General features: G+C 46.4%; 1 protein-coding gene across 1 annotated transcript; it reads right to left on the reverse strand.

Annotated features, from left to right (window-relative positions):
- Window positions 1-932: 932 nt before the first annotated feature.
- Window positions 933-15286, reverse strand: LOC119976740 (cysteinyl leukotriene receptor 1-like). Its single transcript, XM_038817474.1, has 2 exons — window positions 15114-15286; window positions 933-3299 (listed from the first exon to the last, which is right to left on the reverse strand). The coding sequence occupies exon 2, from the start codon at window positions 3284-3286 to the stop codon at window positions 2090-2092; it is 1197 nt and encodes a 398-aa protein (XP_038673402.1). The 5' UTR covers window positions 3287-3299; window positions 15114-15286; the 3' UTR covers window positions 933-2089.
- Between the last annotated feature and the right edge of the window lie 2494 nt (window positions 15287-17780).

The raw sequence follows: 17780 nt of genomic DNA on the forward strand, positions 1-17780 counted from the left end.
AGTCGTCACTATGTGCCCAAAGAATTTAGAGTGTGGACGTGGGCTCAGAGGCAAAATGTGCTGTGTATTGAGCTGCAGCTGAGAAAGGAAGCTAAACAAATTCGTCATTTTAAGATAATATATGAAACAAAAATATATAATGCATATTGCAAGGGAGCAACAATTTTTGAAATTTCACATTTACAGAAATAATACATAACACTTTAATATTACAGGAGCAATAAGAGAAAAATGCATCTTGCGTTGTAAATTAACAACTTATTAAAATAATTGACGAACAATCTGCATCTCAATCAGAGAAGATAATACTTTTTCCAGTTATATTTCAAGCATTTCAGAAAAAAAAACACTGACAGGAAATCAATTCATTGGTGCACACAGCGGGTGCACATGCTCGTTATGGCGGGGGGCTGGGCCTAGGTACAGCGGAGGCCAGTGCAGGCTCAATGGGATGAATGCTCTCCTTCTACATTGTAGGGATTCTATGACTTGAACCTGCAGCTTCTGACTACTCAGCGCCACAAGATCTCTTTTTGGCTGCATTATACCAAAGCTTATACCAAAAGTACGTGGCGAGACTGGCAAACAAAATCTTCTCAAGGTCAGTGTTTAAAAAATAAGGGGCCTCATTTAAACTGGACATAGAACATGCAGTGCAGAAGGAGGCCATTCAGCCCATCAAGTCTGCACCGACCCATTTAAGCCCTCTCGTCCATCCTATCCCCGTAACCCAATAACCCCTGCTAACCTTTTTGGACACTAAGGGCAATTTATCATGGCCAATCCACTTAACCTGCACGACTTTGGACTGTGGGAGGAAACCGGAGCACCCGGAGGAAACCCACGCAGACACGGGCAGACTCTGCACAGTGACCCAGTGTGGAATCGAACCTGGGACCCTGGTGCTGTGAAGCCACAGTGCTAGCCAGGTGTGCTACCGTACTGCCCAAAGCAATGAGGAGAATTTATTTCCTCTGAGGTTTCTGAGTCTCTGGAACTCTCTTCCTCAAAAGACGGTGGAAGTATAATCTTTATATATTTTTAAGGCAGAACTGGGGAGATTCTTGATTAGCAAGGGGATGAAAGGGTATTGGGGTAGGCAGGAATGTGGGGTTGAAGATAGGATCAGAGTATTCAAGAGCTTATTGAATGCCGGAGCAGACTGAAAGTGTCGGGTAGCTTACAACTGCTCCTAGCTCGCATGGTCTCACATGTATGTTCGTATGTGGAAGGTCAACAATGATATTTAATTCAGTATATTTGGAGGTTAGAAACATAAAAATGTACAGACAAATAACAGAAAACTATGTATGTGGAAGTTTTCGAATGACATTTCAAAATCTTTTACCATATATGATTGAGGAGGTTCCTTTATTTTCCCTCTTTTTGAAGTCACACCCTACCATGGCCTTGACCGATGTGGCTGTACGGCCATTATATCCACTGAAGTATAATTGCAGCTGCGTGCACCCTGTACAAGATGCTCTACAAGATGGACTGCAGCAACCCCTTTGACAGCCCCGGTGACCTCTATCCCGTAGAATGACAAGGCACGTGGGAACACCGCTGCTTGCAAGTTCCCCTCCAAGCCGTAAGCCATCCTGACTTTTAAGCATTTTGCCATTCTTTCACTGTAGCTGTGTCAAACTTCTGGAATTCCCTCCCTGACAGCACAGTGGATGTACCTACACCCCATGGACCTCCCTGACAGCACTGTGGGTGTCCCTACACCAAATGGTTCACGGCTGTTCAAGCAAGTGGCTCGCCAGCCCTTTCTTGCGTACAATTGGGGACGGGCAATAAATTCTGCCTTTGCCACTTGCCGTGAGCAAATTGCTAAAAAAAAGAAAGGAGACATGACTAGGATGGCAGCCCTTGCAAATCCCCCTCCTTGCCCTGGCCCCACACTCTTGACAACTCCATTCGATGGCACCAGTCAGATGTTGGGACTCTTGACAATGTGAAGAATTATGGAGAAATTCCAATTTTTCCAATTGTCACCATTGTGCCATTCAACTGGTTCCTGTTTCAAGAACTTCAAAGAAAAAAATTGGTCAGTCAACCAGCTGCTCAAGAACAGAATTCTCCCCTAATCTAACAATGGAGAAGTGGGGAGGGTGGGTGGTGGGGGTTGAGAAGTCACTGTGGACAATTCTGGATGTAACAGTCCACTTTTCTCGCTGTCTGTCCCATCCATCGCTCCTTGGTCTCCAGCGTTGGGCAAGGCTTCTTTAAGCTTTAATTGCGCTGCGATTGCTGACTCCAGTTTCCTGCCCTGCTGCACAAAAGACACGCTAACGCAGAGCTTGCTGCTGGAAGAGCTGTACGAGGTGCTGGGTTCCTTTCTCTTGAGCCACACTTTGACAAACGTCCTGAATCCTTGCCCCACAAAAATATAAAGCAAGGGGTCGAAACAGCTGTTGGCCACGGCCAGGCACAAGGTAGCCACGACGGATTTGCGGAGGATGTGTTCCAGCTTGCAGTCGATAGGGGGGTGGAGGACCAGGAAATGCAAGTGCACTGTCCTTTGGATATGGTAAGGGAGGAAACAGAGGAAAAACACACCCAGGACCAGCACGATCATGGCCAAATCCCTCTTGACCTGCCTTGACTGCCAGCTTATTCGCATTAAGTGCTTTATCATCAAAGAGTAACAGACAAGAATGATTGCAAAAGGGACGAGGAATCCAACAGTCAGCGCAAAGTAATTCATCTTTGCGATGCGATTCCAGGAAGCCGCGTGCACAGGGTCAAAGCATTTGACTTTACCTTCAAAGGTCTGGCTCCCTGCCAAAAGAAAGGGGGCCGTGCTCACGCTTACAAATAGCCAGATGACGATGCACACAATTATGCAACGTTTGAAAGTGAACACCCTTTGATGCCTTGTATAATGCGCCATGGACAGGTAACGAGATATACTGAGGCAAGTCAGGAATAGGATGCTGCAGTACATGCTGACGTAGAAAGTGTAGGTGGAGATCCTGCACAGAAAATCTCGGAATGGCCAGTCACCTTTTCTGGCATAATAGACAACCCTCAACGGGAGGCTGAAGACAAAGAGCAGGTCAGCAACGGCAAGGTTCATTAGGTAGACGGTGCTGGCATTCCTACTCTTAGCGATGCGGTGGAACACAAACAGTGCCAATGTGTTCGAGATGAAGCCAACGACAAACACAATGCTATACACGGTAGAGTAGACCAAGTATTTGTACTGGGATTCATCCGGGCAGTGTCCATTTGATTCGTTGCCACTTGTAGAACTTTGCTGAAGGTCTATGGTCTGCATCTTCTCCTTCTCTCTGTCAAAAACATCAATAGTAATTTTGTCAGTCACCAGTAATGTATGTTAGTCACACTCAGTCCCTGGGTCAGAAAGGTATAGGGTAGAGATCCAGTCCAGAGGCATGAACACCTAATCCAACTCAACCCTCTCAATGCACCACAGGTCCAGGGGTCACCCTTTGGTTGCAATGTTAAACCCAGGGCCCCCTCTACTGTCTGTCAGGATACCAAAACAGGCCCCAAACAATTTGCAATTCGTGAAGCTGTGAGGAAAGGATACTTCACCCCAGGAGTGATGACTCTGGCCAATATGTATTTTTCATGCTAAAACACATTTTAAATTAAAAACAGAATTAACCACGTTAACATCAAAGAAATAGCTTTACAATTAACAGTTAAACCGTTCTTAAATAAAAAGAAAAGCTTTAACTTACACATTCACCACCCATATTCCAACAAAGCAACAGTTAAAAATCCACTCATAAATAAAGTTAGCAATCAGATTTACTTGCTATTCTCTGTGCAGACCTTTGGAGAGCGAACCTTTCAGGAACAGCCTGAAAAATCTTTCTGTTGTGTCGGACTCAAATCATATGACAAAACTGCAAACAGACCTGGTTCTTCCCATTAATTATATCACCTGTATCCTACTAAGATGTCCCATGACCTTTTTAGCTTGGACTAAACCCCACTCCCTCCTACCGCATCTACACCTCAGGGAATCTGCTTTCCATTAACAATATTCCATTAGCCATCTATATGTAAACAAGTAAATGGTTAAAATCAATGATTACCTCACCTTTGTGGACTTCTTAATCACTGCTTTAGCAGACATAATGCCCATATGTAATTGAACCCAGTTTGTGTTTTAAACAACATTGCTGAAACAAAATATAAGATACAATGTATAATTGTTCCTACATTCATCGCTTCTCAGCTGGACACAAAATATCCCACAGCACTATTGAAAGAAAGGAAGGAAGGAAGGAAGGAAGAAAGAATAATGTTACACACAACGCAGCGAGAAAGGTTTGCATTGGCCAGCATAATTACGTGCATCTCAGGCATTGAATCTCAGCTTCAGACAGGGTCAGGAAAAGTAAGAGCAGATGGAATAGAAAGCCTCCTGTGCTGTGTGGTAACACCTCGCTTTATCCCTCGCCTACTGTGATTGGTGGGCTACCACAAGGATCAGTGCTCGGGCCACAGCCAATCACATTCTATAACAATTATTTAGTTGCTGCGCCAAATGTCACATTTGAAAAATTGCTGACAACACAAAACTAGGTAGCAATGGGAGTTGTGATGAGGACGCAAGAAGAAGGATGCAAAGGAAAATATGGAATATAATGGGCGGATTCTCCCAAAAAATGACTAATGGTGCAATTCAATGGAAAAAAAAAAATCTATGTCCGGTTTTGGGCACGTTTAGCGGGGTGTGTTCCTCAGCAGCTGCATTGCCAAGTAACACCTCGCTATACAACAGCATTTGGCCATTTTTTTGGCCTCAGGAATTCTCTCTCCATCGAGGTGACACGAGTTATTTCCTACTGACGAGCTCAGCAAGAAAGGCTCCTCGCAGATCGGGGGCAATTTTGTCCGGCTGACCTGATCTTTTAACCCTATTTCAGCCCCCCCCCCTCTCTGTTTCTGTGCCCCCCCCCCCCCCCCCCCACCCCCATACACAGTCTCTGAGAAGTGCAGAGGAGCAACACCCTGCCCCCACCACCTGGTATGGCCCGATCCCTGACAGCGCCAATTTAGCAGCTGGATACCCTGGTACTGCCACACTGGCAGTGCCCCGCCAGCCTGGAAGTGCCACTCGGGCACCCTGGCAGTGCAAACCTAGCACCTGGGCATCCCGGTACTGGCACTCTGGCAGCCTGAGAGCATCACTCATGATGGACAACCTCCCCCAATCACTAAAGTTCTGTGTAACCCCGCCCCTCTCATCAAGCAGGCATGAGGGTGACCTGGCCCCAGACCCATCCATTCTCATGGACACTGGGGCATTCCCCCTTGCAAGCGAGCATACCGCTCTATGGGGTCACTGAGGAGTCCACCCTTTCATTCCCTCCCTTTAAGACCCCGCCCTTCACGCCCCCACCTTTCACAACCCCCCTTCATAACCCGCTCTCACACCCCCACCCTTCAAGAAATCCCATCACCCCCTCCTTTCATGGCTACCTCAGGCCCTGCACCTTGGCAGTGCAAGTGGCACACTGGCAGTGCCAACATGGCAGCCAGACACTTCCCCTGGTGCCCTGGCAGTGCCAACACTGCAGAGTCAGGTTCACGATGCCAGGGTACCAGGTTAGCACTTCCCTGATACCGTGGGCACTGCCAGGGCACTGCCCTGCCCTGTTCCCAACCACTCGAGAGGCTCTGAGCCCCCCGTGGCCATCATTACTGGTCTCCGGTTGTGGAGACCAGTACTAATTCATGCCAATTTGAGGACAGCACATGACTGCGGGTATCCAGGAGAATGTGGCCTCAAATGGTCTGCGCACATTGAAGTGAGCCTAATGGCTCATTGCAATGTGATTATCAAGATTACGGCCAGCGAGGGCATGATCCGGATCACGCTTGACGTAACGAGTTGGGTGCATCGAGATCGGCTCAGCGTCCAGTCCAAAAAATATTTGGGCCTCTTCCGCTATGCAACAGGGTCGGTGCTGGGCACAACGGGTTGGGAAAATCGCACCCAATGTGAATAAGAGTGAAGTTATTCACTTTGGTCATAAAAAACAGAGAGGCAGAGTTTTTTCTTAAATGGCGAGAAGTTGGGACGTTTAGCTGGCCAAAGGGACCTGGGTCTCCTTGTTCACGAGTCAGTACAAGTTAGAATCCAGCTGCAGCAAGCAATTCGAAAGAGAAGTGGTATGCTGGCCTTCATAGCAAGGGGATTTGACTACAGGAATCTTGTTGTCTTGCTGCAGCTGCGTGGAGCCTTGGCCAGTCTACACCTGGGGCTGTATTTTACATGCATCTGCAAGGCACGTCTTTGGTGCGGGGAGCTTGAGAAATAGGGTGGGGTGTCCACCCCACCTCCTTCCTGCTCATCCCCATAGTACAGGGGGGGGAGAATTGGTGCCAAAATTGACAGCCCGCCGGCCATACATAATAGATCATCAAGAGTTTATTTGGCTTGTTGCCAAGTCAATTGACCCCGTTATTAACCACCCACACCATTAGCCAGGGTTCAGCAGTCGGGCAGGAGTAGCCTGTCCGATTTTCGGGAAGGAAGGGGTGCATACTATCTTTGGGAACTTCCGATTGCTGATTTGGGAGGCGGGAGGGGGATGGGGGGGAGGGGGATGAGGGGGGGAGGGGTAAGGGTGGTGGTGGTGACAGGGGAGCCGATCCCCTCAGATAAAACCCCCCTTTCTTCCTACCCACCTGTTGCTATGACCACATCACGCACACCCTTCCACCCTCACACCCTCTCACCTCACCCGTCTTCCTAACCGGTCCAAATCTTCCCTGCCCAAGATGTCACGTTTACCTGACTCTGGACTTTCTCATTGGACTTTCTTCTTGTTACTGACTGCGAGCCCAGCAGCATCCGCTAATGCGTTCTTGGAGCTGCTGGAGCCGGTGCTGCTGCGAGCTAATCGGATTGGCCAGCAGCTCCCGAGGGTGCGGATTCTTCCCTGATGAGGGATGGAAGTCTTACACTGCCCCTAGTTAGTCCAGCCACAGTGCATTATATCTGAAGTGTGGGCAAGACATTGAGCAGGTCAGAGGGGAGTCAGGAAGTGGTGGCCTAATGGTATTGTCACTTGACTATTGAACCAGACACCCAGAGTAGTGCTCTGGAGGCCGGGTGGGGGGGGGGGGGGGGGGGGGGGGGGCGTCGGAGAATCCCGCCTCTAGTATTAAAAGTCTAATGATGAAACTATTGCTGATTGTCGTACAAACCCATCTGGTTCACGAATGTCCTTTAGGGAAGGAAATCTGCTGTACTACAGGTATGGGGGGGGGGGGGGGGGGTAGATCCCTGCCTGCTGGCTCCGCCCAGTAGGCGGAGTATAAATGTTTGTGCCCTCCGAACTGCAGCCATTTCGGCAGCAGCTGTAGGAGGCTACACATCTCTGTGTAATAAAGCCTCGATTTCTCTCTACTCTCCTCTCGTCATAATTGATAGTGCATCAGCCCCCACAACCCAAAGATGTGCAGGGGAGGTGGATTGGCCACACTAAATTGCCCCTTAATTGGAAAAAATGAATTGGGTAGTCTAAATTTTTTTTTAAAATTATGCTTTTAGGGACCGGGTGGGTGTGGTGTTGCAACTTCCTCCCACTCCCCACCCCTCCTGTAATATTCTGCCCCTGGGGCATTGTGTACAGTTTTGGTCTCCTTATCTGAGTCTCAGAATAAGGGGCAGGCCATTTGAGACTGAGATGAGGAGAATGTCCTTCAGTCAGAGGGTAGTGAACGTTTGGAGCTCTCTACCCCAGAGAACTGTGGGCGCTCAATCACTAAACACATCCCAGACAGAAATCAATAGGTCCCTGGATACTAGTTACGCCATGGGTTGTGGGGAGAGAGGGGGGAAAATGACATAGAGGTAGATGATCAGTCGTCATCTGGTTGAATGGTGGAGAAGGCTCGACTAGCTGAATTGCCTACTCCAGCACAGTAGCATTGTGGATAGCACAATTGTTTCACAGCTCCAAGGCTCAATTCCGGCTTGGGTCACTGTCTGTGCGGAGTCTGCACATCCTCCCAGTGCATGCGTGGGTTTCCTCCGGGTGCTCCAGTTTCCTCCCACAGCCCAAAGATGTGCGGGTTAGGTGAATTGGCCATGATAAATTGCCCTTAGTGTGTCCAAAATTGCCCTTAGTGTTGGGTGGGGTTACTGGGTTATGGGGATAGGGTGGAGATGTTGACCTTGGGTAGGGTGCTCTTTCCAAGAGCTGGTGCAGACTTGATGGGCCGAATGGCCTCCTTCTGAACTGTAAATTCTATGATAATCTATGATAATCTACCAAGAATAGATCTCATTAGTTTGGGGCAAATCAGAAGCCGAATCTCACAGCACTGCATCTCCCGGTTTCACAATGAAGGGACCTGTTAATCTGTTGATTGTATATTAATTGTGTTTAACAGTAAATGTGGGGTACATTAATTGGAGTTTCACGTGAGCACACACAAAGGGGAACTTCCTGAAATGGTGGTGTCATTAAGTTAGGAGGAGTGTGACTCACTCTAAATAATTGCAGGACTGAGGTAAAGATTTAGTTCCACCAACCGGTTTTCCGGAATAAAGCAGCTTCATTGGGAGCAGCGACTGAAGCAGTCGGCACACATTCAGCTTCCCTCTGCCCACGAGGAACTTAATTCAAACTCTTTGACAAAGAGTCATCGGACTCGAAACGTTAGCTCTTTTCTCTCCCTACAGATGCTGCCAGACCTGCTGAGGTTTTCCAGCATTTTCTTTCGTTTCAGATTCCAGCATCTGCAGTAATTTATTTTTATCCAGTGTTTAGCTCACTGCCACCTCTCTTCCAGGAATGCCGACCCTGAAAAAGTACTGCTCTTCACTCTGACAGGATTCCTGTATGTCCCTCCCTCACTATCCACCTTCACTGCTTTCCATATCTCTCTCAATGTTGGACAAGGTATTTACCAAGACTCGCTTCCACAGCCATATTTCCTTCCTCAGTGACTGTCTTCGTCTGCGATTTACCCCACGGGGATTTCAAATTAAATTCCACCCTGCATGTAACCTCCAGGATTCCAGGTACTTCCAGGATATACATCATTCCTCCAACTGCTGCTCTCGCCGCATCCTGAAAGTCACACTCAGTGCCATGCGGCGCCACATGAAGACACTCGACATCTCTCCAGCAGCACCGTCTTACTCTCTCTCAAAGCTGTCCCTGTCCCCAGTTTCATTTCATCCTTCACATCATTCGACGTCTCAACAAGAATCTTCTCTTTCTTACAGATGTTAAGGAACGCAAGCTTCAACAACTCATCAACACCACAGCCCATCCTTGCCCCTCCACCAGTCCCAATCCCTCGTACCCCATTTCTCCCAGTATCAACATCACTGCCCATCCCAGGCCCTCCACCAGTCCCAATCCCTCGTACCCCATTTCTCCCAGTATCAACATCACTGCCCATCCCAGGCCCTCCACCAGTCCCAATCCCTCGTACCCCATTTCTCCCAGTATCTACATCACTGCCCATCCCAGACCCTCCACCAGTCCCAATCCCTCGTACCCCATTTCTCCCAGTATCTACATCACTGCCCATCCCAGGTCCTCCACCAGTCCCAATAACCCCATTTCTCCCATTATCAACACCGCTGCCCATCCCAGGTCCTCCACCAGTCCCAATGCCTCGTCCCCCATTTCTCCCAGCCCCAGCCCTTGCGTGTTCACCATACCCTCCGACCTTCCCTTCTCTGAGGCTGAGCGTGCTGTTCTCAGCAGAGGACTCAGCTTGGTACCGGGCTCGACATGATGCTGAATTCTTTTTTCATCGCCTTCGTCTCCGAGTCCACTTCTTTGGGCAATAATTCCCCCCCCCCCCGTTCCACTGATACTTTCATATGCCTCCAACATTCTGCCTCTAAGTGGACCCCCCCCCCCCACCCCCAGCCGGGACAATTATCTGCCCTTGATCTTTTCATTGAGAACTGTCGACGGGACATTGGCCATCTTAATTTTACTGCCCCCCCACTCCATTCCAACCTCTCTCCTTCCGACCTTTCTGCTCTTCACTCCGTTAGGTCTAACCCCGACTTTGTCATCAAACCTGTCGACAAAAGGGGGTGCTGTTGTCGTCTGGCGCACTGACCTCTACCTCGCAGAGGCCGAGCGCCAACTCTCAGATACTTCCGCTTACCTCCCCCTGGACCATGACCAGACCACTGAACATCAAGCCATTATCTCCAACACCGTTAGCGACCTCATTTCCTCGGGATGCCTTCCCCCTACGGCTTCCAACCAGATACTTTCCCAACCTCAGGCAGCCCACTTTTACCTACTTCCCAAAATCCACAAAAAGGACTGTCCCAGCAGGCCCATTGTGTCTGCATGCTCTTGCCCCACCAAACTTATTTCCTCTTATCTTGACTTCATCCTCACTCCTCTGGTCCATTCCCTCCCCACCTACATCCGGGATTCCTCTGATGCACTGCGTCATATTAACAGCTTCCAGCTTCCAGTTTGCGGGCCCTAACTGCATTCTATTCACCACAGATGTGCAATCCCTCTACACCTCCATCCCACACCAGGATGGCCTGAGAACTCTTTGCTTCTTTCTCGAAAAGAGGCCGGGACAATTCCCATCCACCACCACTCTCCTCCGCCTGGCTGAACTCGTTCTAACTCCCAAAAACTTCTCCTTTAACTCATCTAAAAAAAAAAGAGCTTTGACAAAGAGTCATTGGACTTGAAACGTTAGCTCTTTTCTCTCCCTAAAGATGCTGCCAGACCTGCTGAGATTTTCCAGCATTTTCTCTTTCGTTTCAGACTCCAGCATCCGCAGTAAATTGCTTTTAATTCGAACTATACCATGCCAGTGAGTTGGACAGGCCAATGGTCCCAGTAACTGGTCCAAAACATCCCTCACTCTTAGGCAGGGGGAGGGGAGGGAGAGCTACACCTTCGCTGAACATTCTTCTGGTATATTTTGTTGCCGGTCAGGGGAAAAACTGATCGAGAAGACCATTTTTTATTATTAGTTTATGGGGCAGAAACATCGCACGCAAGGCCAGCATTTGTTCCCTTGAATATCAAGATGGAGGTGAAAACCCTTCATGAATCGTTATGCATGGCATTAAGGATAAAGTAGTAGCATGGATAGAGGATTGGTTAATTATTAGAAAGCAAAGAGTGGGGATTAATGGGTGCTTTTCTGGTTGGCGATCAGTAGCTAGTGGTGTCCCTCAGGGATCCGTGTTGGGCCCACAATTGTTCACAATTTACATAGATGATTTGGAGTTGGGGACCAAGGGCAATGTGTCCAAGTTTGCAGATGACACTAAGATGAGTGGTAAAGCGAAAAGTGCAGAGGATATTGGAAGTCTGCAGAGGGATTTGGATAGGTTAAGTGAATGGGCTAGGGTCTGGCAGATGGAATACAATGTTGACAAATGTGAAGTTATTCATTTTGGTAGGAATAACAGCAAACGGGATTATTATTTAAACAATAAAATATTAAAGCATGCTGCTGTGCAGAGAGACCTGGGTGTGCTAGTGCATAAGTCACAGAAAGTTGGTTTACAGGTGCAACAGGTGATTAAGAAGGCAAATGGAATTTTGTCCTTCATTGCTAGAGGGATGGAGTTTAAGACTAGGGAGGTTATGCTGCAATTGTATAAGGTGTTAGTGAGGCCACGCCTGGAGTATTGTGTTCAGTTTTGGTCTCCTTACTTGAGAAAGGATGTACTGGCACTGGAGGGTGTGCAGAGGAGATTCACGAGGTTAATCCCAGAGTTGAAGGGGTTGGATTACGAGGAGAGGTTGAGTAGACTGGGACTGTACTCATTAGAATTTAGAAGGATGAGGGGGGATCTTATCGAAACATTTAAAATTATGAAGGGAATAGATAGGATAGATGCGGGCAGGTTGTTTCCACTGGCGGGTGAAGGCAGAACTAGGGGGCATAGCCTCAAAATAAGGGGAAGTAGATTTAGGACTGAGTTTAGGAGGAACATCTTCACCCAAAGGGTTGTGAATCTATGGAATTCCTTGCCCAGTGAAGCAGTTGAGGCTCCTTCATTACATGTTTTTAAGGTAAAGATAGATAGTTTTTTGAAGAAAAAAGGGATTAAGGGTTATGGTGTTCGGGCCGGAAAGTGGAGCTGAATCCACAAAAGATCAGTCATGATCTCATTGAAAGGCGGAGCGGGCTTGAGGGGACAGATGGCCTACTCCTGCTCCTAGTTCTTATGTTCATATGTTCTTATGTTATCATCCTCGTGGTATAAGTACATTACAATACCTATCCAATTAGTCCACACTCCACATTCCTTTCCCAACAACCCTGTAAAGTCATTGAAGGTAGCAGGACCGGGAGAGAGCGCAGTTAATAAAGCACAGAGTATTCTGGGCTTTCATAATAGGAGCAAAGAGTACAAGAGCGAGGAGGTTATGCTGAACCTATACAAGACACTAGTTAGGACTCAGTTGGAGTACTGTGCGTACAGTTCTGGGCGCCACACTACAGGAAGGATGTGAACACATTGGAGAGAGAGCAGAAGAAGTTTATAAGAATGGTTCCAGGGATGGGGAACTTCAGTTATGAGGATGGGTTGGAGAAGTTGGGAATGTTGTCCTTGGAGAGAAGAAGGCTAAGAGAAGGTTTGATAGAGATGTTCAAAATCATGAGGGAGCTGGACAGAGTAGATAGAGAGAAACTGTTCCCCCTCGTTAAAGGATTGAGAACGAGAGGGCACAGATTTAAAATGATTTGCAAAAGAAGCAAATGAGATGTGCGAAATAATTTTTTCACACAGCTGATAGTTCGGATCCGGAATGCGCTGCCTGGAAACATGGTAGAGGCAGATTCAATCGAGGTGTTCAAGAGCGCATGAGATAATTATTTGAATAGATTAACGTGCAGGGGTGCAAGGAAAAGAATGACACTGAATCATGATGCTTGTTTGGAGGGCCGATGCTGACACGACGGACTGAATGGCCTCCTTCTGCGTCTTAACGATTCTGCGATACCCCTTTTCAAGTACTTAATCAATTCTCCTTTAAAAGTTACTGTTGAATTCATTTCCACCACTTTTTCAGGCAATGCAATTGAGATGATAACAACTCGTTGGGGCTGGTTTAGCACTGGGCAAAATAGCTGGCTTTTAAAGCAGACCAAGGCAGGCCAGCAGCGGGGTTCGATTCCCGTACCAGCCTCCCCGAACAGGCAGAATGTGGCGACTAGGGGCTTTTCACAGTAACTTCAGTTGAAGCCTGCGTGTGACAATAAGCGATTTTCATTTTCGTTGAGTAAATAAAAACCACTTGATTCTGTAGGCAATTATCATAAATCAAAATTATCACTAAAACAAATTATTTGGCTAAAGCTGTTCCTGGGGTTTTGCTGCACGCAAATGTAACAAAATGCGTTCCCTACATTACAACAGTGAGACACTTTAAAATCACTTAATTAGTTGTGAAATGGTTTGAGATATCTTTAGGTCATGAAAGATGCTGTCCATGCAGGTTATTATTTTTATATTATGTCGCTCTAGGTCATGGTACATCCATTAGCGTTGTTTGTGTTGAAGATACACAGAATTAAGCCCTGTTACCCGATCAGAGCACAAAAAAAGGGAAGATTTTAAGCCAGTGACTAAAATGCATGCTGCAACTATATACTTTGCACATTTAATGTAAGAAAATATCCCAAGCTACTTGCAACAAAACCGGTGCTGTGTTATTTGTTCATGGGCTGTGGGCATCGCTGCCTAGGCCAAAATTTGTTGCCCATTCCTCACTCCTAATTACCCTTGAGAAGGTGGTGGTGAGCCGCCTTCTTGAGCTGATGCAGTCCATGTGGCATAGGTACATCCACAGTGTTGTTATGGAGGGATTCCAGGATATTGACTCACGATGGACAGGGAATGATGATGCAATTCCAATCCAGGATGGTGTGCAAATTGACTGGTGGTGTTCCCATGCACCTTCTGCCCTTGTCCTTCAAGGAAGAGATCATGCATTGGGTAGGTGCTAGTTGCTTTCGTTATTTTCTTTAGCAGGACATTTGTTGTGTGAATCTCCTTGTTCCAATCTGCCTTCCCTTCCTCCCGTGGCCAACATGTTCCCAAGGAGCCTAAATTGGTGCTCACTAACCATAAACCTCTTGAATCACCTCCTCTACTCTTGATAATGTGCTTCCTTCATCTCTTTTTACTGCAGCTTATGGGCTGTTTACCAGCTTTCCGGATATGAAACGATGACAGTGGTCCTAACAATTTGAACTAACAGCTGAGAAAGCTGTGTCCATATTAAGCAGGCACAGACCCATTTGTAAAGAATTAATTGCTCTGTTCATTTATCAGAATAAGAAGTTTTACAACACCAGGTTCAACAGGTTTGTTTCAAACACTAGTTTTTGGAGCACTGCTCCTTCCTCAGGTGAAGGAGCAGTGCTCCGAAAGCTAGTGTTTGAAACAAACCTGTTGGACTTTAACCTGGTGTTGGAAGACTTCTTACTGTGCTCACCACAGCCCAACGCCGGCATCTCCACATCATGTATCATAACAATTTGCCGATTGAAAATGAGTGGGTTGCAACAGCTGAAAATGATGCACCACAGGTTGTAGTCATTTGTTACTCATATTGTGATCTTAATAACCGTCTGGAGGGCAGAATGTAACAAAATACAGGATTCCGGGACATTCCAGAATGATGCAAAACATTTCAGCGACTCTGGGAAGTCCATTTGGACTTCCACACGACAAACTGTTTCTGCTGCTGGGAGGGCCAATAACCAGAGGGACGCAAATCGAAGATCATCGCGAAAAGAGCCAATTCAGAGATGAGGTGAATGGCGGCTGAAGCAGATTCCATGGCAAGTTGCAAAATTTGAAAAGGTAACATTTGCAGGGTGATGGGGAAAGAGCAGGAGAAATGGGACTAATTGGGTAGATCTTTCAAAGGGCTAGCATGGAGAGATAATGAATCGAATGTCCTCCTTCAGGGCTGTAAGATTAGTTGGTTATAAAAATCTGTATCAGCCATCGGCTTCCAAATGCCAGTGGAACGAGTTAATTAGCAATCTAGGTTTAAAATAATAGTTTGTTGAGTTCAGGAGCAGCCTATTAGACATTATGGTATTTTCAACACAGCGTAAGAGGCAACACTCACATTTCAGGTCGTCTCCAAGTGAATTGATGTGTTGGACAGCTGCTGGCTGACGTCTGTCCTGCGTGAACCCGATTACAGCTCTGCTTCCACCTCTGAAGGTTTACACTGCTATTTAACTAATACCAGTGTGGTCAACAGTGCCGTCTCCACCCACACAGCTTTCACAACACACAGTTTCCAGGCGACGGCATATCAGGAGTACCACATGCAGTAGGGAACTCAAGGAAAACTAGTGAACTGCAAAAAAAAAACCCAAACATGCAGACATTATGTAGAAAATTCACCGTTCCATGCCAGAAGTGTGAACTGATCAACTCGCGTGGACCGCGTGGGTTATTTCCTAATTCAAAGTTAAAGAGACGGAGCTGAGCTATTTCTCTATTCCACTGGATGACATGCAGGTTTCTCCTCAAAACCCACCTGCATTAAAAAAAATGCAGCTTAATTCTGACTAAAAGACATCAGGAGAATAAAAGTGGGGGGAAAGCTACTAGACAACAGGGGCAGACAGCAAAGGAGATTTCACAGCCGCTGCAGAGGAACAATCCTTGCAGTCTTCCTTATTATTTTTGCAATGTTTTAAGTTGTTTTCATTTTTTTTTACCCTAATAAGGAAGGTTAGATGTCAATGCTTCTCACTGCTTTCCTGTTCGCAGTCCAAGTTCTGCTTTCTAATTTCCCTTTGCCTTTCCTCTTCATTTTGCAACCTTGGTACAAGAAGTGAGGGTACATTTGAATTAAGTGTTAGTCATGACTCAGTGTATTGTGGTCTGAAGACTTGACTGTGCAAGATTGGAGCACAAAAGTCCTGGCTGTCTGCTAACCAACCCCCACCCAACCCTTCCTTACAGCCACTATTACGTACAGCGCCGTCGGACGTGATGTCTTGAGATACTATGATAAACAGTATGCTGCAATAAACAGTAACAAACGTCTATCTCTTAAGACAGAGCAAGGGCGTCCTCTTGGCCAATAATCATCCCTCGACCAATATCGCTGAAAAGCAGAACGTCTGCACATTACTGTTTGTGGGGCCTGGCTGTACACAAATTGGGTTCTAACAGTGACTATAATCTTAAAAGCGGCAACGTGCTTTTGGACATCCTGAGGTCAGGAAAGGCGCTATATGAATGCAAGTCTTTCAATTCAATCGTATGTACTCCCTCTCTCCTACACGGTGATACCATATTTGTTTAAAAGAACTTTAGTTGCTCTGCACGGATAGGAGTTAGAGGGCTTTCAGATGAATGCGTTAGTATCCCTTGAAATAAATGTGAGATTCCTTGTCTAATTAAGATCCTGCAAATTGGAAATCTTCAGTACTTCCCGCCATGCCAGTGCATCAGAACAAGAAGACACATATTCAGAGTTATAAAGAATGAGGTTTGGGGCAATGGCAGGAAATATTTCTTTACATAGAGGAGGTAATAAATATCATAGAATCATAGAACATATTAGAATCCCGACAGTGCAGAAGGAGACCATTAGGCCCATCAAGTCTGCACCGACCCTCCGAAAGAGCAGCCTAACCTAAGTCCAATCCCCCACCCTATCCCTGTAACCCCACTAGGGACAATTTAGCATGGCCATATCCACCTGGCCTGTACATCTTTAGACTGTGGTTCCAGACTCTCCCACAAGGGCAAACAACCTTTCGGCATCTATCCTGTCAATCCCCCTGATAATCCTTAATGTCTCAATAAAATCGCCTCTCATTATTCTGAACTCCTATGCGTGCAGGCTCAACCTCCTGAACCTCTCTTCATAAAAACATCCCTCCAAAGCCAGGATCAGCCTAGTGAACCTTCTCTGGACTCTTTAGATAAGGAGCTCAAAACTGTTCACACTATTCCAGCTGGTCTCCAACTACTGCCTTGTATAGTTTTAGCAAGGTTTCCCTATATTTATACACCATTTCCTTTGAAATGAAGGCCTGCATTCTATTTGCTTCCCTTGGTGAACTTGAATGAAAGCTGTTTATGATTTATGCGCAAGGATGCCATAATGCCTCTGAGCTCAAGATTTCTGTGGTTTTTCTCTATTTGAATAATATTCAGCTCCTTTAGTCTTCATACCAAAGTGCTTAACGTCACATTTTCCTACATTATATTATATCTGCCAAGTCTTTGCCCAATTGTTTAACCTGTCTATATCCCTCTGTCGACTCATTGCATCATCCCCACCACTTGCCTTCCCGCCTATCTGTGTGTCATCTGCAAACTTGGTAACAGTACATTCACTTCATACGTCTAAGTCATTAATATATATTGCTATGGGAGCGGCGTTTTCAGAACCCCAAAATGTATCATGGAGTTCAACCAACCTCTCCCTTTAATGTATTGTTGCTTTTAGAGCACACGGCTTGTTCCCCAAGTGTAGTATTACAATTATGGACACGTGGGTTTTTAAACACAAAACAATGTTTATTCCATGAACTCAAATTAACCTTTTAAAATAGACATTGGATCTCTTAACACCCCTAACTTCAAAGATAACCCCGAAAATAATACAACACTAAATAATCCCTCAAAATGTTCCTTCAAACCTCCAAAAGACTCAACACCTTTAAATAGAAACACATCAGGTTAATGACATTACTATTATGAGTTTAAATCACCCAAATGATTCAAAGATAGTCTTTCCTGGCAGAGATCACAGCAGATCCAG

The sequence above is a fragment of the Scyliorhinus canicula genome, chromosome 13 (genome assembly GCF_902713615.1).
Source record: "Scyliorhinus canicula chromosome 13, sScyCan1.1, whole genome shotgun sequence".
NCBI lineage: Eukaryota > Metazoa > Chordata > Chondrichthyes > Carcharhiniformes > Scyliorhinidae > Scyliorhinus > Scyliorhinus canicula.

Bases quoted from the DNA above. Each gene is read 5' to 3' on its own strand.
- LOC119976740 (XM_038817474.1), bottom strand. From the start codon at position 3,286: ATGCAGACCATAGACCTTCAGCAAAGTTCTACAAGTGGCAACGAATCA.